The 22,618-nt window shown below is 39.4% G+C and overlaps 4 protein-coding genes across 4 annotated transcripts; all 4 read left to right on the forward strand.

Moving 5' to 3' along the window:
• Positions 1–3,959: 3,959 nt before the first annotated feature.
• Positions 3,960–4,910, forward strand: LOC106098076 (olfactory receptor 6N1-like). The gene has a single exon (XM_013270207.2). It carries the CDS (start codon positions 3,966–3,968, stop codon positions 4,908–4,910), a length of 945 nt encoding a protein of 314 aa, XP_013125661.1. The 5' UTR covers positions 3,960–3,965.
• Positions 4,911–9,426: 4,516 nt separating this feature from the next.
• LOC100700358 (olfactory receptor 5F1-like) lies at positions 9,427–10,407 on the forward strand. Its single transcript, XM_003443291.4, has one exon. It carries the CDS (start codon positions 9,433–9,435, stop codon positions 10,405–10,407), a length of 975 nt encoding a protein of 324 aa, XP_003443339.2. The 5' UTR covers positions 9,427–9,432.
• A 6,222-nt stretch (positions 10,408–16,629) lies between these two features.
• LOC109197471 (olfactory receptor 5F1-like) lies at positions 16,630–17,568 on the forward strand. Its single transcript, XM_019352477.2, has one exon. The coding sequence runs from the start codon at positions 16,639–16,641 to the stop codon at positions 17,566–17,568; it is 930 nt and encodes a 309-aa protein (XP_019208022.1). The 5' UTR covers positions 16,630–16,638.
• Positions 17,569–20,391: 2,823 nt separating this feature from the next.
• On the forward strand, positions 20,392–21,381 carry LOC100700634 (olfactory receptor 52D1-like). Its single transcript, XM_025903613.1, has one exon. It carries the CDS (start codon positions 20,410–20,412, stop codon positions 21,379–21,381), a length of 972 nt encoding a protein of 323 aa, XP_025759398.1. The 5' UTR covers positions 20,392–20,409.
• The last annotated feature ends 1,237 nt before the right edge of the window (positions 21,382–22,618 follow it).

Below are 22,618 nucleotides of genomic sequence, written 5' to 3' on the forward strand. Positions count from 1 at the left end.
CCGTGAGTCTGCTTGGGTCCCACTCACATAATTTCATCATCAGACAGTTTAGGATTAAAACTGTGGTTTTACTAAACCACGGGATAGCTACCTCATGGGCCAGAGCAGAGAAAAACATAGAAGCTGACTTTTACTGTGGCTCATTAGTGTAGATTAGTGGAAAATTACGGTGTGTTCCATTAAGCTAATTAGTGTGGCAGTGCGATCAGCTAGCTATAGTAGACTGTGGCTTAGATTTCCTAGGGGGAATTTGACCCTTAGAAAATTTATAATGTAATGGGACAGGCAGACACTCTACACACCAAACTTCACACTCATGGTTCTCTTCAATAAAGGAACTGTTAAAGTGGACCCACCACCAGGGAGATCCCACGGCTGCTGGCTTTCCTCCTGTAGGGCCAATCCAGCAGTTAGGAGTAAGAAAGGGAGACAAGACAAATAGAGAAAGAGATGGTAAATGGACTGGTATTTATATAGAGTTTTTCTACACTAACAGAGCACTCAAGACTCATTTTACTACAAGCCATTTCACCTCACACACACGTTCATAGAAATGCTTTTTTCTGTACCTAAGCCCATCGTCTAACATTCGTGCACACACTTATCTGCTGATGAATGCATCGGGAGCAACTTGGGGTTCAGTATGTTGCCCAAGGATACCTTCGCAACTCAGCTAGCTACAACTAATTTCTGCCTCCAACTGAAAATGAATAGCCACACTGCAAACAAGGGTGTGGATGAGCTACTATTTTACTTATTATGTGAACTAACAAGATAGAAGAAGAACAGAACATGCAGCCTACCTGCTGTCACTTAAAATCCGATTAAAACCATCTTGAGTGGTAACAACACTTGTTAAAAGTCCATGTAACATGCACCAAAGAAGGCAAAGGAGGGAATGAGTAAAAGGAGAAACCTCTGTGGCTTCATCCTGAGGGAAACGTCACTTGCGATTAACTTGCAGATATGCTTCTGACTTGAGCAACACTGAGGGAGAGACAGCAAGAGAGGGGGCGAGAGACAGAGTGATCAAAAGTAGCCATCTCAGCTGACTACTTTTGATGTAGAGAAATACTGGCTTTACCTCCAGGATGATCACACCTCACACCTTCTCTCTACCTGAATTATGATTCAGTGGTGACTCTGCATAATAACTTGCAACATAACTGGACACCCCACTTAACCCTACGCTATAACCTTCCACACAAATAAGACTTGTGGGCTGAGCCGACCCGGCTTGTAGTTTTTTGGGAGGTGCACATCAGGTAAGATTAGGTTGAAAGTTATGGTGTAGGGTTAAGACAAGCAAACACAAAATGCAGTCTCTAAATAAAGCTATTCAATATTAAGGGGAAAAACGTCCAAACTTGCATGGCCCTATGTGAAAAATTGATTTCCCCCTAAACCTAATAACCGGTTCATCCACTTTTAGCAGCACCAACTGTAATCAAGCATGTGCGATAACTGGCAATGACTCTTTTACAGCACCATGGAGGAATTTTTGGCCAACTCATCTTTGCAGAATTGTTGTTATTCAGCCATGTTGGAGGGTTTTCAACCACAAACTGTATTTTTAAGGTCATGCCACAGCATCTCAATCGGGATTCAGGTCAGAACTTTGCCGAGGCCACTCCAAAGTCTTCAGTATGCTTTTTAAGCCATTCAGAGGTGGACTTGCTGGTGTGATTTGGATCATTGTCCTGCTGCAGAACCCAAGTGTGCTTCAGTTTGAGGTACGAACAGATGGCCGGACATTCTCCTTCAGGATGTTTTGGTAGACTGCAGAATTAATGGTTCAGTTTACCACAGCAACGCTTCAGGTCCTGAGGCAGTAGAACAGACCTAGACCATGACACTACCACCACCATATTTTACTGTTCATATGATATTCCTTTTCTGAAATGCCATGTTACTCTCACACCTGAAGTAATGGGATACACACCTTCCGAAAAGTTCAACTTTTGTCTCGTCAGTCCACAGAATATTTTCCCAAGAGTCTTGGGGGATCATCAAATTGTTTTTTGGCAAAACTGAGGTGAACCTTTATGTTCCAATAAAGAGGATGTTTGTTGTATCACAAGACTGCTGATCAATTTGGTTCACTAATTCATCTAAAAAGACATTTTGTAGAGGGTATAGCAAACATTGCAGTTTGTTTTGAAACAACAATTGTTATCTGTACATTTCAACTTTTTTCTCAAAATATAATTATGACTTTATTCTCAAAATTTCATCTTTATTCTCAAAATGATCAATAACAAAAAGAAAAATAATAATTTTTTCTTTATGTGGCCCTAATACTTCTTCGCACATTGTTTGCTTCACCACCAAGAAATGAGGGCAGGAACTTCTGACAGCTAGTAAATTAACAGCTTTGCCTTCACACTCATCTCTCCCTTCACCACAACAGACTGGTAAAGAGTTCACTGCTGACAACCCTGCGCCAGTCTGTCAGTCTACCAGTGTACTCTCTACCCTGAGACACTTAAACTTGGTGCAACACCTCATCCTCAACCTGGAGTGGGCACTCCAGCATTTTCTGACTGAGAATCAAGGGCTCAGACGTGGAGGTACTAATTCCCATGTCTTCACACTACCTAATGAAGCCAAAAGAACCACAAATCCACAAAATGCAGAGAGATGGTCCTGAGGCCACCAAATTGGAAACCCTCTGTAACTTTTGTAGTATTTGCAGATATTCTGTCCATTAAAGTTATGAACAGCAGAACTCTTACTGAGAAAAAGTGTGTCTTATTGCCAGCAATGCATACTAAGTTTTCAGCATGGTTGCACGGGGATAGAAAAGTCCATAACAATGGGTCAGATTCCCAGTACTCCTGAATGATATCCCACAGGACACCTGAGGGGCACAGTCTAATGCCCTCTCCTGGTCAACAAAAACGTGGACTGGTTGGGCAAACTCCAATGCACCCTGAATATGCTTAAGAGGGTAAAGAGGTGATCCAGTGTTCTACAATCATTATGAAAAACTGCTACTGAATGTGATGTTCAGCTAATGGACAGGTTCTCCTCCTCAGTACCCTGGCATAAACCTTCCCAGGTAGGCTTAGAAGTGTGGTCCATCTGTAATATGAGCACGCCCTCAGGTGCCTTTTTATTTTAAAAAAAAAAAATCATCGACCTAGTCGTGCCAATCCACAATCCAGGAGCAGAAAAAGTTGCTATACTAGACCCTCAACAGAGACATGTTAAGTGATACAGACCCACAACATCCAGAACATTGAGGAACTTAGGACAAATCTCATTCACCCCGGGGTCGCTGCCATCAAGGAGTTAATTAACTACATCATAGTTGCACGAGTGATCCCCCTCATGCCTAGAATCTGCTTCCTGTGTGGAAAGGATATTAGTGGAACATATGTCCCTTAGAATGCTGTTGAAGTTTTACCACAGGTCCGATTTAAGGATCTCTAAACCATTAGGCATGCCCGGCCTTCCCATTATTTCTCTTGCTAACTCATCATCACCAGTGTTTCCTTATCTTTGTCTCTCTCTGTCTCGTCTACTTGTTTCTGATTTCATCGGCCTGGTTTGTTTTAGAAAATACTTTCATTATCATGTTTCTGTGTTCTGGATCTGCCCCAGGGCCTCTTTCCAGGATTGCAAGACTTCACTGGTTGTTTTTACCAACTGTTCCTTTTTTCCTTCAATGCTGTGGGTTTGTTTTTGCTTGTGTTACTGTCCAGCCTATTGGAAAACTGGTGACAAGTGAATGTTATTTTAGTTTTATGAAGAAAATTGTTCATGCCTCTTTATTGTTTCTATTTTGTTTAATTTTATGTTTTTTACATTGCAACATGGCTGAATCTCCAGTGGATTTCAAAAGCAGAGAGCTTTGATTCCAGATCATTGATTGGCTGGTCAGAAATGACGCTTTAGTCAACGCTAGAGACAAAAGGAGAGCTCAGAGCTTGTGAGGGACAGAGTTCAGTCTTTCACTCATTATGAATAATGTTTCTGTAATAACAATGTTTTTTCTTTCAGGTTTAAATGAAACAATGAATCACAGGTTTGTTCTCTTCTTTCTCAGTTTGCTGTGTTACTGCATCATTTTCCTCCTAAATCTTGCTCTTACTGTGACCATCATTTTGGACAACAACCTCCATGAACCCATGTATATTCTGCTCTGTGTTTTTTGCATGAATACACTTTATGGAACAGCAGGTTTTTACCCTAAATTTCTCTGGGATCTGCTCTCTCCTGTTCATGTTATCTCATATTACGGTTGTCTTATTCAGGCACTGGTGATTTACTCTTGTGGATGCAGTGACCTGTCAATTCTTACACTTATGGCATTTGACAGATATGTGGCCATATGTCAACCACTAAAGTACCACTCTATCATGTCAAAGCAAAGACTCATTAGGTTAGTGTGTTTTTCTTGGTTAACACCTTTCTCCATTATAGCAACAAATGTTTTTCTAACAACAAGGGTAAAGTTATGCAGCCCGTATATTTCCAGACTCTTCTGTGTGAACTGGAGTATTGTTCAACTCGCTTGTTTTCCAGCACAAACAAAAGTTAATGGCATAGTTGCAAATATTACAATAATCATATATGTGCTTCATGGTGCTTTGATAGTTTGGTCCTATATTTATCTCATTAAAACATGTGTCAATTCTATAGAAAACAGGACAAAGTTCATGCAAACATGTGTCCCACATTTGGCCTCTTTACTCACTTTTGTTGTGGCAATACTTACTGATGTTGTAAATATACGAACTGATTTAAAGAATTTACCTCAATCCATTCAAAACTTTGTGGCAATAGAGTTTCTCATTATTCCTCCCATTATGAATCCTCTCATTTATGGTTTCAAACTGACCAAAATCCGAAAAAGTATTTGTGTTGTTATTTTTAAAATTTCAAAATCAAGTAATTTTATCTGAATGGACAAAAGCTCCTTTCCCTTAGTATACACTTCAAAAAGTCTCAAAGGTTGAATAAAAGAATTATGTTTCTTTTCATTTTTTTGTTAATTTGTACAAAATAACTCCTAAACCAAGGATATCTTGTTTGGGTTTAAGGACAGTTCAATACAATGTATAAGGACAATTTATAATCAACCTACAGCCAGAATCAAGGTGAATGGTAGCCTGACGGACAGAATTCAGCTACATAGAGGTACAAAACAGGGCTGTTTCTTGTCACCAATTCTTTTTGCCTTATATGCCGAGCCACTAGCGCAAGCAGTGCGACAGCATCCATATTTGGAGGGGGTAACTCTTGCTGGAATTTTGCTGGAAAAATTTGACACGTTTTTTCATTACACCCAAAATTAAAAGTAAACAGATCTCAAGTCCACAGAAATGTTGGAGACTGTGTGAGGAAACAGAAGCAGATCATTCACATGTGTTCTGGAAGTGCATAAAAATTAAAAAGTATTGGGAAGACCTTAAAATGACCATGGATAATATTCTGGGTTATGCACTCCCAAACACTTGCCAAGTGATGTATCTTGGAAACATAAAGGAAAAGATACAAAAGGAGGACTTATATTTAGTAAAAATTATTCTAGCCGCAACTAAAAAAGCAATCACAAAGAAGTGGTTACATCCAGACCCTCCCACTCAACGAGATTGGATTAGTATTGTAGAGGGTATCTCAGAGATTGAAAAAATAACATTCAATATTAGACTGATGGGATGTAAATACGATAGACAATGGAGGAAGTGGAAAGCATTCCGAAGTGGCACCAAAAAAAACAACACAACAAGAAATGTGCATGTGATAGATGGAAAAGAAACGTAAACTCCAGCCTGTTTGTTTGTTTGTAATTTTCTTTACTGTGTTTTTTTCAATGTTAACTAAAACTAATAAAAATTAAAGTTGGAAAAAAAACCCCAAGGATATCTTCTTGTTTCTAATGAACAGTAGTTCAGTACAGGGTTTAGTGATTTGTATGCATATCTGCATAAGTTAACATGCATTTTTAATCATCAACTGTTTCATTATAGTCTTCCATTTAACTCAAAACCTTTTTTCTAGCACAAAAGGAGATTTAGATCTTTATTCATGTAACACTAATCACTGTTTTTAAATTATCTTCAATTTAAAGGACACATATGTACATCTAAAAAGCTGTTATTTGTTATGCCTGTGCTTCTCTCATAAGCATTTCAACTTTGTGCTGAATATAATTTTGAGGAAACGAATCATACTTTTATATCTTTGTGTTTCTGCTGCCTGTTTGCACTTCTACCACAGTAAAAATGAAAAAGCTGCTTTTTAATTAAACTGATTCAGATAAAAGCCCTGCAAACTGTTTTTACTGAATAGCCATAGTAATAAATTATTATTATTATTATTAAAGTGTGTTTCTTTGAAACATTGCTGTTCAAATGTTACTTTATAATACAATAGGCAGCTACTTTGTTAAAATGTGACTGTATGCTTTATTGCAGTTTATATGTTGACTTTCTTTCAATCTGAAACAACATACAATAATATAAATAAAGATTCCAGTATTCCTTGCTAATATTCAGGCCCATACACCTGAAAGCAGCACTGAACTGTAGTACATGGTGCATAATGCAACCAGTGTCACCCAGAGATGTAAGATGCTTAGCTGGGTAGGTTTTGCCCATTAGGGGTGAACCACCACTGCACATGTCTCAAATCTGTGTAAATACAGTCAAGATTATTGCTGTGTGCTGACAGAGATGCTTTTAATCTGACTGGATTCTCCAGACAAAAAAAGCTTGAAGACCTGCTCTCAGTAGTGATCTTCCCCATTCCTGGCCTGCTGAATACGTCTACTAGGTCTTTGAGATCTGTAACCCTGTGCTGTGATGTACCAGAGGAGGTACAGAGGTGACACAATCAGCACTGTTCACTCAGAGAGAAAAAAAAAGAGATTCTGGATTTGAATGTTATTGCGTGCTGTGCCCTTTCTGAATCTGTAGATATGGATGAAAGCATGCATCTCTATCATGTGTCCACTTTTGATGGAGCTCTAATTTCTAGAAATTTAGCCACATTTTCTGCTTCTAGATTCAGAATAAACTGAGTTTATTGCACTCGGTCCTAAAAATGTTAAAAATACAGTATCTCTAACCAGATTCTTACTCTGGATGGCATTACCTCCAGTAACACTGCAAAGAATCTTGGAGTAATTTTTGAACAAGATATGTCCTTCAACGCACATATTAAACAAATATGTAGGACAGCTTTCTTCCATTTGCACAATATCTCTAAAGTTAGAAATATCCTGTCTCAGAGTGACGCTGAAAAACTAATTCATGCATTTATTACTTTTAGGCTGGACTACTGTAATTCATTATTATCAGGATGTCCTAAAAACTCCCTGAAAAGCCTTCAGTTAATCCAAAATGCTGCAGCAAGAGTCCTGACAGGAACTAGAAAGAGAGAGCATATTTCTCCTGTTTTGGCTTCCCTTCATTGGCTTCCTGTTAAATCCACAATTGAATTCAAAATCCTGCTCCTCACATACAAGGTCTTAAATAATCAGGCCCCATCTTATCTTAATGACTTTGTACTACCATATCACCCCATTAGAGCACTTTGCTCTCGCACTGCAGGTGTTACACACTGAAGGACGACAGGGTTCATTCAGGTGCACATGAAGATTTATTGTGCTGAAACACAGTAAAACAGTTCGGTGTTACTGGCAGCTTCCATTGTAATAACTGGCCTGCGTTACTTTTTGGCGTTACATGTAATGGCCATGTACTAATCAGCCCTTAACACACAGAGAAAATGACCAGTAAACAACAGACAACATAACATGTACTGGCTGGTCTATTTCCTATAACTTTAACTGAAACCAGCTAACAGTTTCCCTTTCACATTACTGATGTAACAACACGGTTACAGAGATTGATACAGGAGGCTAACATCGCTTAGCTAGCGCACAAACGTTACTAGGATTACCCACAGATAACGTGAAACAACTCCCTTATTCCCTCACATTAAACACCATATAAACACGAATTACACTCCAACATGTTAAATAAGCATCAACTCTACATAAACGTATGTAGTGCTTGTATATCGCTCTCACCTGAAACACAGTAAAACAGTTCGGTGTTACTGGCAGCTTCCATTGTAATAACTGGCCTGCGTTACTTTGTGAGAGATTATTTTGCCAGTTACCTATTTGGCTGAGCCGCCACTGCCACCTACTGGCGAAACTAAATATCGCCCTCACTTCACATCAGGTGGGAGCAAATGAGCTTTTCGCTCTGTGTTATGATGCAAACTATTGTAACAACAAATAGCAAAAAAAGATGATGGGGGGCACGAACACATAAGGAACACATCTGAGACTTGTTCTTAATGCTCAAAATACTCAGGGTGCCACACAGGCCTACTTGTTGTTCCTAGAGTATTTAAAAGTAGAATGGGAGGCAGAGCCTTCAGTTTTCAGGCCCCTCTTCTGTGGAACCAGCTTCCAGTTTGGGAGATAGACACCTGCCCTACTTTTAAGATGAGGCTTAAAACGTTCCTTTTTGCTAAAGCATATACTTAGGACTGGATCAGGTGACTGCTGATACACCACACTGCATTCAATCATTAGTTATTATTAAGTGCTCTCTACCACAGCAATTCTTTGTCATGCTCAACCGGTCACAGCAGATGGCCCCGCCCCTCCCTGAGCCTGGTTCTGCTGGAGATTTCTTCCTGTTAAAAGTAAGTTTTTCCTTCCCACTGTCACCAAAGTGCTTGCTCATAGGTGGTCATGTGATTGTTGGGATTTTCTCTTATTTATTTGTTTTATTGTTGCGTCTTTACCTTTGAATATAAAGTGTTTTTAAGCAACCATTGTCGTGATTTGGTGCTGTATTAATAAAATTGAATTGAACAAAAACACCGGCTCATTTACTGAGAAAACTTTTACTTTCTTTATTTGATGAGAATCTAATAATGTTAAACATTCATGTTAATTGTTTTTAGATTTCTTTTTATGTTTTTCCATTTTGGAATAAACATTTCGATTCTTCAGAGATCTTTCACTCCTGAACATTGATTGGTTGACTTGAAATTCCAGCTCAGGTGTTACTGGTCTACTATGGGTATAGAAAGGTGGTGAGACCAACCTGTGAGCAACAGAGTTACACTTCAGTCTCCCAGTCACAGTGAATAAACCTGGAGACTCCTCTTTGTTTGAGACTGGCCGCAGTCTGTAATGTATTAGTGATCACAACTGAACACAACTGTAAAACTGAAAATACACTTATAGTATCTTGAAATTTGTTTGTGGCTTTTAATTTTGTTTTATTTTATATTTATTTTATGTTTAGCACATTGCAGCACCTGTGAATGCAGTGAACTTTCTTTCCAGATCATTGATTGGTTGGTTTGAAATCCAGCTCAGGTGATGATTTAGTCAAGAGAGAGAAAAGGAGAGACCAGACTCTGTGAGGGACAGAGTTCAGTCTTTCACTCATTATGAATAATGTTTCTGTAATAACAATGTTTTTTCTTTCAGGTTTAAATGAAACAGTGAATCACAGGTTTGTTCTCTTCTTTCTCAGTTTGCTGTGTTACTGCATCATTTTCCTGCTAAATCTTGCTCTTACTGTGACCATCATCTTGGACAAAAACCTCCATGAACCCATGTATATTCTGCTCTGTGTTTTTTGCATGAATGCACTTTATGGAACAGCAGGTTTTTACCCTAAATTTCTCTGGGATCTGCTCTCTCCTGTTCATGTTATCTCATATTACGGTTGTCTTATTCAGACTCATGTGGTTTATTCTTTTGCCTGCATCGACGTTTCGATTCTTACACTCATGGCATTTGACAGATATGTGGCCATATGTCAGCCACTGAAGTATCACTCTTTCATGTCAAAGCAAAGAGTCATTAAGGTTGCATGTTTTTCTTGGTTCACACCTTTTTGCATTGTAGCTGTAAATATTTTTCTAACATCCAGGCTGAAGTTATGCAGCTCGTACATTTCCAGACTCTTCTGTGTGAACTCAGTTATTGTCACACTTGCTTGTTCACGAGCTGAAACTATCATAAACCACATAGCTTCATATATTACAATAACTGTTTATGTATTCCACGGTTTGTTTATTGTGTGGTCCTACGTTTACCTCATTAAAACATGTGTAAAGTCCACAGAAAAGAGGGCAAAGTTCATGCAGACATGTGTCCCACATTTAGTTTCCCTACTCACTTTTCTTGTGGCAATACTTTTTGATGTTTTGAATATCCGATTTGGTTCAATAGTTTTACCTCAAACCCTTCAAAACTTTGTGACAATAGAGTTTCTTGTCATTCCTCCTATTATGAATCCTCTTATTTATGGCTTCAAATTGACCAAAATTAAGAAAAGAATCTGTACTTTTATTACTTTCCGTATTTCAGTGACTCCTGCTTATGCTGGCAAAGAACTTCTGAGTTTTAGAAGTTAGTTTAATCTTTTTTTTACATTTTCATTACTTTATTTTAAAAAAAACACTCAAGCATGTAAATGCAGTTTCCTGCTGTATTGAGCAAATAGTCAAGCCACATATAGAGATTTTAAAGCATTAATGTTAATTAATTAGGTAATGCTTAATGTATTGTGAATGGTCACTTCCTCTGTTACCATCTTATATTAAACCCGAAACTTTAATGTACTGAAGAAATAAAACTCTTATGATCAAGATTAATGTAGCATGTTTTTTTGTTCCATGAGAAATTACAAAATTAAACAAGCACATGGTGAACATGTAAACTACACACAGAAGGCTTTACCCGGGTTTGATCATAGGTATAATAGTAAAGTATAGTACAATATAAAGAAATGTTATAAATATTTTTATGAAAATTTGTTTCTTTCAGTGTGTACCATAAATGCATAGTTAGCTGTTGCTGACAGTACAGATAAATTCTATGGGTTCTTTCAGGTCTCTCATGTAGAGAGAGTATGCTGGCAGTGTCTGGATGATGACGGAATTGTTAATATTGACTGGCCCACATGTTCACCTGACCTAAAATCAATAGAACTGCTCTGGGACATTATCTTTCACCACCATGTTGCACCTCAGGCTGTCCATGAGCTCCATGATGCCATGGTACAGATGTGAAAAAAGATGCCCCAGGACACCATCCATCATCTCATTCAAAGCATATCCAGTTATTGTCAGGGATGCATACCATTTTGAGTTGGTGCAAATAAAATTCAGTAAAATGGATTAGCCTGAATTAGCCTGCTGGGTGTTATTCAATCATATGATGCGGCCTTTCATTCCTAACACATTACCCAATCCAGTTCAGTTTAGAACAATATCCCACATGGGCCTAGGCGTAAAGAGCTCTAGACCCAGGCTGGCCATACATACACACAGATACTGCACAGAGACAAACTTTATCCACACCCACCCCACTCTCCAAAGTGCGGACAAATGGATGCCCCCAGAGCCAGCAGCGATCCCAAGATGCTGCCAGTCCAGCCCTGGATCACCAGCCACCCTCCACCCTGGACAGGGTGCAGGAAACAGAGGCCAGGATGACCCACCTGCACCCTCCACTACCATTTATTCAGATAGGACCAATTTTCTAATTAGAGAAGGACACTCCTTTTCTGAAACTGCACTGGGTAATTGTGAGTATACTCAATACAAATACTTGCACTTTGAATTGAATTTTGGATCCAGGAAGAGGTTCTGTGCTTCATAGTTATCCTGATGGAAAAACCACGAGGAGGTGATTGGGAGGAATGGCCTGCCTGATCTAAAGCAGTCTTTTATTTTGATTTTTGGTTTTCCTCATTGGACTACTGTGATTTAATGGATTGTCCAATAAAAAGCTACCTTTTGTTAGACCATAAGGTTCACAGACCATGTTCAGCTAAAGATCAATGATTAGTTTCTGCAAGCACATTTTTTGAACACTCGGGTGTTAGTTTGATCAAATGGTCCAGAAGACTAACAAATCTTGTGAACCGAAACAGTTAAAGGTGAAGGTGGCTGTGAGGTCTTAACTCCCCATTAGAAAGAATTTCCCCTGCATCCTGGTACAGTTTGAGAACATAAAGTCCAAAAGGGTTGTGTCCATTGCCCCGAGTTTACAGGAGCTGTGGTCAAAAGATCATCTTTGCCTCTCATAGTGGCAATCTACAGTACAAGTACATTGGAATCCCACAGGCAAATGGGAACCTTGAACAGGCTGCTATGAAAGCCACAACCACTAAATACCTGCAGAGAGTAAGGAAAGTCCTGAGGATCCAGGCAGTAAACACCTATGCCCTGTCGGTGATCAGATACCATGCTAAGATAATAAGCTGGCCAAAGAAGGTGATGGAAGCTACTGATGTCAAGACAAGGGAGCTCTTTTCCATGCATGGAGGGTTTCATCTCAGTTCCAACACCATAAGACTGTGCGTTAAGCCAAAGGATGGAGGCCAAGGACTGGCGAGTGTCAGAACCACTGTCCAGGATGAGACCACAGACATCCATGAGTACATCAGGAAGATGTCCTCAACCGACCACGTGCTCAGTGAATACCTCAGGGAACAGAAACCCAAGAAAAAGGAGGAGCAAGGAAAAGAACGGGCCCCTGCATGGCATATACCACTGGCAGATAGAGGAACTGGCTGAACAAAGCTAGACTGAAAGACAGCACAAAGGCACTAATCATGGCAGCACAGGAACAAGCTCTGGGCACAAGATTCATGGAGGCTGGGGTCTATCACACAAGGCAAGACCCCAGTCCAGGACATAACAGCAGGGTGCAAGGTACTAGAAGGCAGGGCATACATGGAACGCCATAACCAAGTGGCTGGAAAAGTATACAGGAACATCTGTGCCGAGTATGACTTGGAAGTCCTGAGGTCAAAATAGGAGACGCATCCTAGGGTGGTTGAGAATGACTGAGTTAAGATCCTGTGGGATTTCCAGGTACAGTCAGACAAACTGGTGATAGCTAACCAACTGGACATTGTAGTGGTAGACAAACAGGGGGAAATGGCCGTAGTGATAGATGTAGCAATGCCGAATGACAGCAACATAAGGAAGAAGGAACACGAGAAGCTGCAGAAGTACAAAGGGCTCAGAGAAGAGCTCAAGGAGATGTGAAGGGTGAAGGTAACAGTGATCCTAGTGGTAATCAGAGCACTTGGTGCAGTGACTCCCAAGCTAGGCGAGTGGCTCCAGCAGATCCCAGGAACAACATCCGAGATCTCTGTGAAGAACAGCGCAGTCCTAGGAACAGTTAAGACACTGCGCAGGATCCTCAAGCTCCAAGGCCTCTGGTAGAGGACCTGAGCTTGAAGGAAGGATAAAAGACCACCAGCAAGGGATGATTGGAATTTTTTTTATATAGATACAGTGGCTTGCAAAAGTATTCGGCCCCCTTGAACTTTTCCACATTTTGTCACATTACAGCCACAAACATGAATCAATTTTATTGGAATTCCACGTGAAAGATCAATACAAAGTGGTGAAAGAAAGAGAGAGCATATTTCTCCTGTTTTGGCTTCCCTTCATTGGCTTCCTGTTAAATCCACAATTGAATTCAAAATCCTGCTCCTCACATACAAGGTCTTAAATAATCAGGCCCCATCTTATCTTAATGACCTTGTAGTACCATATCACCCTATTAGAGCACTTCGCTCTCACACTGCAGGCCTACTTGTTGTCCCTAGAGTATTTAAAAGTAGAATGGGAGGCAGAGCCTTCAGTTTTCAGGCCCCTCTTCTGTGGAACCAGCTTCCAGTTTGGATTCAGGAGACAGACACTATCTCTACTTTCAAGATTAGGCTTAAAACTTTCCTTTTTGCTAAAGCATATAGTTAGGGCTGGACCAGGTGACCCTGAATCCTCCCTTAGTTATGCTGAAATAGACGTAGGCTGCCGGGGATTCCCATGATGCATTGAGTTTTTCCCTTCCAGTCACCTTTCTCACTCACTATGTGTTAATAGACCTCTCTGCATCGAATCATATCTGTTATTAATCTCTGTCTCTCTTCCACAGCATGTCTTTATCCTGTTTTCCTTCTTTCACTCCAACCGGTCGCAGCAGATGGCCGCCCCTCCCTGAGGCTGGTTCTGCTGCAGGTTTCTTCCTGTTAAAAGGGATTTTTTCCTTCCCACTGTCGCCAAAGTGCTTGCTCATAGGGGCTCATATGATTGTTGGGTTTTTCTCTGTATTTATTATTGTACTATCTACTGTACAATATAAAGCGCCTTGAGGCGACTTTTGTTGTGATTTGGCGCTATATAAATAAAATTGAATTGAATTGAATTGGTGTACATGTGAGAAGTGGAACGACAATCATACATGATTCCAAACATTTTTTTACAAATAAATAACTGCAAAGTGGGCTGTACGTAATTATTCAGCCCCCCTGAGTCAATACTTTGTAAAACCACCTTTTGCTGCAATTAAAGCTGCCAGTCTTTTAGGGTATGTCTCTACCGGCTTTGCACATCTAGCGACTGAAATCCTTGCCCATTCTTCTTTGCAAAACAGCTCCAGCTCAGTCAGATTAGATGGACAGCGTTTGTGAACAGCAGTTTTCAGATCTTGCCACAGATTCTCGATTGGATTTAGACACCAGACAGATCAGGGATAAAGTTATTGAGAAATTTAAAGCAGGCTTAGGCTACAAAAAGATTTCCCAAGCCTTGAACATCCCACGGAGCACTGTTCAAGCCATCATTCAGAAATGGAAGGAGTATGGCACAACTGTAAACCTACCAAGACACAGCCGTCCACCTAAACTCACAGGCTGAACAAGGAGAGCGCTGATCAGAAATGCAGCCAAGAGGCCCATGGTGACTCTGGACGAGCTGCAGAGATCTACAGCTCAGGTGGGGGAATCTGTCCATAGGACAACTATTAGTCATGCACTGCACAAAGTTGGCCTTTATGGAAGAGTGGCAAGAAGAAAGCCATTGTTAACAGAAAACCATAAGAAGTCCCGTTTGCAGTTTGCCACAAGCCATGTGGGGGACACAGCAAACATGTGGAAGAAGGTGCTCTGGTCAGATGAGACCAAAACGGTAGAGACATACCCTAAAAGACTGGCAGCTGTAATTTCAGCAAAAGGTGGTTCTACAAAGTATTGACTCAGGGGGCTGAATAATTACGCACAGCCCACATTTCAGTTATTTATTTGTAAAAAATGTTTGGAATCATGTATGATTGTCGTTCCACTTCTCACGTGTACACCACTTTGTATTGGTCTTTCACGTGGAATTCCAATAAAATTGATTCATGTTTGTGGCTGTAATGTGACAAAATGTGGAAAAGTTCAAGGGGGCCGAATACTTTTGCAAGCCACTGTATATCATGTATACACATATTATGTATGTATTTTGTTTTGTTTAATTATAGATATTGAAACAGGTTTTATTCAGGTTGATACAGTTGTTGTTGGATTATAGCAGTAGCTTATGGTCAAAGTAGCCATGAATTTTACCAGTATCTTCCCTCCCTAATGATGTCCCTCCAACTATTTTCTTACCATGTTAGTTTCATCTTCCTCCTCTTCCTCACTTTTCCACAGCTGGTGCTAGAAGCAGCAGCCTCCTGTGGCTGTGAGGTCTGGTTAAAAGTTGTTGGTGGTACTACTGTTCATGGTGCAGCAGCCCCCAACAGCCAAGATGTCAGTTTGATACATGTTGCTGCATCTATTTTTACATTCTTTTTATTGTTTTCTCTCAGCTTTTTAGCTGCATCTTTTCACCCCTTCTTCCACACTAAACTTAATCTACACGCTATTTGAGCGTACTGGGGAGGGGCTGGTAGCACTATGAGATTTGACTGGCCATTTACATGAAAAGGCAAAGACCATCTCTAAATCGAGGAGGGGGCCTAAGGGTACATCTTTCACCATCTTACAATGCTGTGATTGCAGCCATTCCCCAACTCTGTGTGAATGGTACTCATGGCCATTGATCAGTGGTCTTTGATCACTGATCAATGGTCTTTGATCAGTGGTTGGTGATAAGTGTTTAGTTTCAGTCATTGTGCAAATGTACTGTTTATAAGGTTGGAAACCTGCAGTCAGTTAAGACTGAAGAAGTCACTTGGACAAGTGATGAAATGTTTCTCCCACTGACAACGTCCAGATGAACAGAATCAACCTTTTGGGAAGATCTGGTGTAATGTAGCATTATAGCATCTGTATACAATTTCTTAACTGGGAGCAAGGAAAAACTTAACAGTTTAGATTTTGTCGCAGGATTACAGAGGTTTGCCTCACCAATTATCAACAAAGTTTCCACATTCACATCACACAGACAGGTGATGCAAATAAAATCTATCTTTTAGAAGATCATATAGAAGATCTTAATAGAAAGGGAGTGAGACCAACCTGTGAGGAACAGAGTTACACTTCAGTTTCCCAGTCGTAGTGAATAAATCTGGAGACTCCTCTTTGTTTGAGACTGGCCGCAGTCTGTAATGTATTAGTGATCACAACTGAACACAACTGTAAAACTGAAAATACACTTATAGTATCTTGAAATTTGTTTGTGGCTTTTAATTTTGTTTTATTTTATATTTAGCAAATTACAGCACACTGACTGCAGTGAACCTTCTTTCCAGATCATTGATTGGTTGGTTTGAAATCCAGCTCAGGTGATGATCTAGTCAAGAGAGAGAAAAGGAGAGACCAGACTCTGTGAGGGACAGAGTTCAGTCTTTCACTCATTATGAATAATGTTTCTGTAATAACAATGTTTTTTCTTTCAGGTTTAAATGAAACAGTGAATCACAGGTTTGTTCTCTTCTTTCTCAGTTTGCTGTGTTACTGCATCATTTTCCTGCTAAATCTTGCTCTTACTGTGACCATCATCTTGGACAAAAACCTCCATGAACCCATGTATATTCTGCTCTGTGTTTTTTGCATGAATGCACTTTATGGAACAGCAGGTTTTTACCCTAAATTTCTCTGGGATCTGCTCTCTCCTGTTCATGTTATCTCATATTACGATTGCCTTATTCAGGCTCATGTGGTTTATTCTTTTGCCTGCATCGACGTTTCGATTCTTACACTCATGGCATTTGACAGATATGTGGCCATATGTCAGCCACTGAAGTATCACTCTTTCATGTCAAAGCAAAGAGTCATTAAGGTTGCATGTTTTTCTTGGTTCACACCTTTTTGTATTATAGCTGTAAATATTTTTCTAACATCCAGGCTGAAGTTATGCAGCTCGTACATTTCCAGACTCTTCTGTGTGAACTCAGTTATTGTCACACTTGCTTGTTCACGAGCTGAAACTATCATTAACAGCATAGTTGCATATATTACAATAACTGTTTATGTATTCCACGGTTTGTTTATCGTGTGGTCCTACGTTTACCTCATTAAAACATGTGTAAAGTCTACAGAAAAGAGGGCAAAGTTCATGCAGACATGTGTCCCACATTTACTTTCCCTACTCACTTTTCTTGTGACTATACTTTTTGATGTTATGAATATCCGACTTGGTTCAATAGTTTTACCTCAAACCCTTCAAAACTTTGTGACAATAGAGTTTCTTGTCATTCCTCCTATTATGAATCCTCTTATTTATGGCTTCAAATTGACCAAAATTAAGAAAAGAATCTGTACTGTCATGTTTTTTATATTTCGGTGACTCTTGCCTTATGCTAGTAAAGCCCCTTTGAGTTTTAGAAGTTACTTATATCTTTTTTTTTTTTTTTACATTTTTAATACTTTTCTTAAAAAAAATCACTAAACCACATAAATGGACTGTCTTGAGCAAATAGTCAAGCCACATATACAGTTTTTAAAGCATTAATGTTAATTTATTAGGTGATGCTTAATGTATTGTGAATGGTCACTTGCACTGTTGCATCATCATGACGCTCTGTTGAGTGATAGGAAGTTGCTTTTTGTGCCTTAAATCTTTTTATATTTCAAGTTTTTTGGCACTAAAAAATACATTTATTTATTTTTACATATAATTTACAAATTATATATCTCAGAGAATTCGTCTAAGGCAAATGATTAACACCCATTACCAAATGCACTTTGTGTGGAAACTTCACTGACATTTTATGTTCATTAGTGAAATAAAAGAGGAACCTGATATCATCTTATTTCAGATTTGCCTTACAAGTTTTTGGTGATTTTACTGGATTTTCTGACCAGTTTTATATATATACAAGATCATTTAAAGTATCTGAAGAACAAAAGGGGATAATTGTAAATCGTAATGAAAAATATTTCTTTCAGAGTATACCATAAATGCATAGTGTTATAGCCGTTGTCATATATACTTGTTTTTGCGGTACCTGGAGAACTGCCTGTGAAAGACGTTTACTTGCTTCCCTGAGTTTATTATTTTGTCCTCAGCTCATCCTGAAGTGCTGACCGTCCTGTGTTGTTGTTGTTCCTTTCTATAAATAAACACCATGTAGTGACAGAAGATTGTCTCCTGTGGCTGCTTGGGTCCTGCTTGGGGCAGATGCCTCATTCCTGCTATGACCTGACCCCTAGACAGGACTAAACTGGGACCGGATACCAAAGTGCCGGAGGCTACTGACATGCTCCCTGCTAGTGTGGAGGCTGATGGTGAATGGACTGGTTCTTACATAGCGCTTTTCTAGTCTGAGCACTCAAAGCACTTTACACAACTTGCCACATTCATCCATTTACACATATTCGCAGAGGTACTCTTTTCTAAGCTCTTTCTACCTAAGTGCCTTCTATTGAATGATGCAGCTATGGACAAACAGGTATGTCCACTGAGGATCTCTGCTTAACCCTCTGTGTAAGAGAGGTGGAGGCCCACGCTAAACAACTTGAGGTGCAAGCTATGCATCTCGTGTTAGGGCCCTGGACTTAGAGAAAAGCTCACGTGTTGTTCCCATGCCTGTGTCTGGTCATCCCAGCACATCTACTACTATTTCTATAGGTTTTGACATCACAAAGCACTTTCAACTAGTCCCTCCATGTCATGAAGACAAAGTTGGTTCATATTTCAACAAATGCAAGTTGTCCCATGGAGTTTTGGCTGCTTTTATTACATCGTAAACTGGTCGGCAAAGCCCACGGGGTGTGTACCAGTTTGTCGATTGATTAATTATAAAATTGTAAAGAAAACTGTTACAAACATATGAGCTTGTCCCGCAAGCTTATCAACAAAAATTTAGGAAATTGCCAATCAATCATTCTGGGGCTCACTGCAAGGGTGATCCTTCTGGTTCTTTGGCTCTCCGGCTTCCTTCCTTTCGCTTCTGTTCTCTTTTGAGGAGAGGTAGTCTACCTCAGTGGTTCTGAGTTAGTGATTGATTGGAGTTTTCATGGGTGACTGACCAACCGTTCAACATGTGTTTTGTTCTGGGTGAGTAACAGGTACTTGGATGGATTTTACAAGATCCTTGTACAACCAATGTGTCTGTGAAGGTTCTCAGTCATCCAGGTCATCGTAGTCTAAGGAGCTTAGAAATAAAAGCGTCTGGACTACTTTAAGTTGCTTGAAGACGTTTCACCTCTCATCTGAAAAGCTTCTTCAATTCAACATTGTACAACCAAATGTCCATGACAGAGTTTTGACGCTTTGAACCGCACTCTTGTGTCCTTGCTTTTTGCAAGTGATTTTGTCCAGTTGGCTTCGTCAGTGGATGAGTATCATCATGCACTGGAGGAGTTTGAAGCCATACAAAAGCCAACCAGTATGGATGTCAGAACTTTGAACGTCCTAGGCCAGAGAAAAGGGGTGATCGTGGTGCAAGGATAAGGTTACATCACACTGCAGAAAATTTGATAAATAGCTGGGTTCTTGAGGCTTCATGACTGGAGTTCTGCTTTGAGGAGCTTGGATCACTTTTCCAGAATGGACAAAGGAGGGAGTGCAGGCTGGAATCTTTCCATTGTGGAGTAGGAAAGGTGGAGAGTGAGCAGGCAGCAGAGTAACAGGTAAGTAACATGTAACAGGTGCAAACAATTCCTTTTTCCACAGAGTTACTAAGAGGCAAAGAGGAAGCAACATTCACAAGGACATCTTACTATCTTACTCGTAAGTTCAGCAAGCATCAGAGAGCCTGATCATTATCACTGAAGCAAGAATGAGCTGACTTGAGTGTAGGCTCAAGCTGGACTACGAAGGACTACAAAAGAATAACAGAAGAAAACCACAACAAGCCCTAGGCAGTTATCTTTAAATGGCATAAATGCAATAAATTCCTAACAGTATCATAAAGAAGCTTATTTTTGAATAAAGATTTAAAAACTATTTAATATTTATTTTTCGAGAACCTGCAGGGTTGTTTTATTATGTGTTTAGTACGTGATACATATTAAATCCCCTGGGATATTTTTCCAAAGCTGTGAGCTTTCATTCCAGGTCATTGATTGGCTGGTTTGAAATCCCAGCTCACATGTTGCTGTTATCTGTAGTAGATAGAGGAGAGAGGAGAACAGAGACAGGATACAGTGAGAGACTAGGCTACACTTAGGTCTCTCTATCACAATGAATAATGTTTCTGTAATAACAATGTTTTTTCTTTCAGGTTTCAATGAAACAATCAGTCACAGGTTTGTTCTCTTCTTTCTCAGTTTGTTGTGTTACTGCATCATTTGCCTGGTCAATGTTTCTCTCATTGTGATCATCATCTTGGACACCAACCTCCATGAACCAATGTATATTCTGCTCTGTGTCTTTTGTATGAATGCACTTTATGGAACAGCAGGTTTCTTTCCCAGATTTCTCTGGGATCTCCTCTCTGATGTTCATCTCATCTCATATTACGGTTGCCTTATTCAGAATCAGGTGATTTATTCTTTTGTCTGTGGCGAACTGTCGATTCTTGCAGTCATGGCATATGACAGATATGTGGCCATATGTCAGCCACTGAAGTACCACTCTATCATGTCAAAGCGAAGAGTCATTAGGTTTGCATGTTTTTCTTGGTTCACAACTTTCTGCATTGTGGCTGTAAATGTCTTTCTAACATCCAGACTGAAGTTATGCAGCCCGTATATTTCCAGACTCTTCTGTGTGAACTGGAGTATTGTTCAACTCGCTTGTTTTCCAGCACAAACTACAATCAATGCTATAGTTGCAAATATTACAATAAGTATTTATTTTCTTCATGGTGTTTTTATAGTTTGGTCCTATATGTATATCATTCAAACATGTGTAAAGTCTATAGAAAACAGGGCAAAGTTCATGCAAACATGTGTCCCACATCTCGTCTCATTATTTACTTTTGTTGTGGCAATACTTACTGATCTTATAAATATGCGACTGGGTTCGAAAGAGTTGCCTCGGACCCTTCAAAACTTTATAGCAATAGAGTTTCTTGTCATTCCTCCTATCATGAATCCTCTGATATACGGTTTCAAACTGACCAAAATTCAAAAAAGAATTTATAGTCTTGTTATTTTAAAAAGAACTAATTTTTGTTTTATTCGATCAGATAATAGTTTCACACACAGCTAAGTGTCACACCCGTTGTTTGACATCTTTGAAAAACAAGTCCAAAAAAAGTTTTTATTTTTTACTGAAATTTGTGTTTTATTTGGAGTTGTCTGAAAACAGGTCTATTGATGTGAGCAGATATGAAACTTTATTATTTATCTGCATTTCCCAGATGATTTACATTTTGTAGATATCTTTGCACTAAATGTATTTTTGATGGTCACCTGCCTAATTACCAAAAAACACTCATATGTAGAAAGGCTGTAAATTTCACAGTTTTTCTTCTCATTACTGTTCAAGGAAATAACAGGCACCGTGGAGACTGCACATGTGAAACGGATTAAAAGACAAACTGTTTTAGATGTGGCATCACTATCAGAGTGTCATATTTGATATTATGACGATATTATGTAATAAAATTGATCCACAACCACATGGATGTGAAGCAGTTTTAGTAGTTTTCTCAGCTTTATCTTCTTTTTCTTTAACACTTGTTGAAACAGTCAGAGGTTTTAGCAACTGAACCAGGTTTAGAATTTCTGCTTAATCAAACATAAAAGTCTGTTAACACTCATACAATTAAATGGCTTTTCTATTGTTTGAAGGATTGCAAGTTGAAGTTGAACATTTACAGTGCAAATCAGTTTTTCTACATGACAAAATGTTTCTTTTTACTGTATTAACTCAAAAGAAATGAGAAATCTTTTAAATAGTAAGAAATAAATGTGTACGATTGCAAAAAAAAATATATATATATATATCTGGACCCTCATTTCCCAGCAGCACATCCCACACACAAACTACCAGCAAAGGCCTCCCCAGCAGGTGTGTTCTCTCCCTGCTGTTCTTGAACCTCTAAACTGATAGAATAGAACGCCTTTTATTGTCACTATACACATGTACAATGAGATTCAGAGCATCTCCTACCCAGTGCAGACATGTGGGAAAAGAAAGGGGGCTGAGGTGCACAGTTCTGTGGCACTGTATACATATGAGCAGTTCAATATCAAAAAATATCAAATACACAAACATTGGAAAAGAATAAATAGTGTATATTTACAGTGGGGGTTATTGCACGTAAATTAAATATTGCACTGTGGTGGTGTTTGTATATTCTGTGTGTAGAGGAGAGGCTTTAATTGGGGGGTGAAACTGTGTCATTAGTGGGTTCAGCGTGGTTATGGCTTTTGCAAAGGAACTGTTCCCAAGTCTGTCAGTCTTTGTGCTGATGCACCTGTAGCAGGTCGAACAGGTCAAA

The sequence above is a fragment of the Oreochromis niloticus genome, linkage group LG16, assembly GCF_001858045.2.
Source record: "Oreochromis niloticus isolate F11D_XX linkage group LG16, O_niloticus_UMD_NMBU, whole genome shotgun sequence".
Lineage (NCBI taxonomy): Eukaryota > Metazoa > Chordata > Actinopteri > Cichliformes > Cichlidae > Oreochromis > Oreochromis niloticus.

What these genes read in the sequence shown, in the direction of transcription:
- LOC106098076 (XM_013270207.2), top strand. Translation starts at nt 3,966, where the DNA reads ATGAATAATGTTTCTGTAATAACAATGTTTTTTCTTTCAGGTTTAAAT.
- LOC100700358 (XM_003443291.4), top strand. Translation starts at nt 9,433, where the DNA reads ATGAATAATGTTTCTGTAATAACAATGTTTTTTCTTTCAGGTTTAAAT.
- LOC109197471 (XM_019352477.2), top strand. Translation starts at nt 16,639, where the DNA reads ATGAATAATGTTTCTGTAATAACAATGTTTTTTCTTTCAGGTTTAAAT.
- LOC100700634 (XM_025903613.1), top strand. Translation starts at nt 20,410, where the DNA reads ATGAATAATGTTTCTGTAATAACAATGTTTTTTCTTTCAGGTTTCAAT.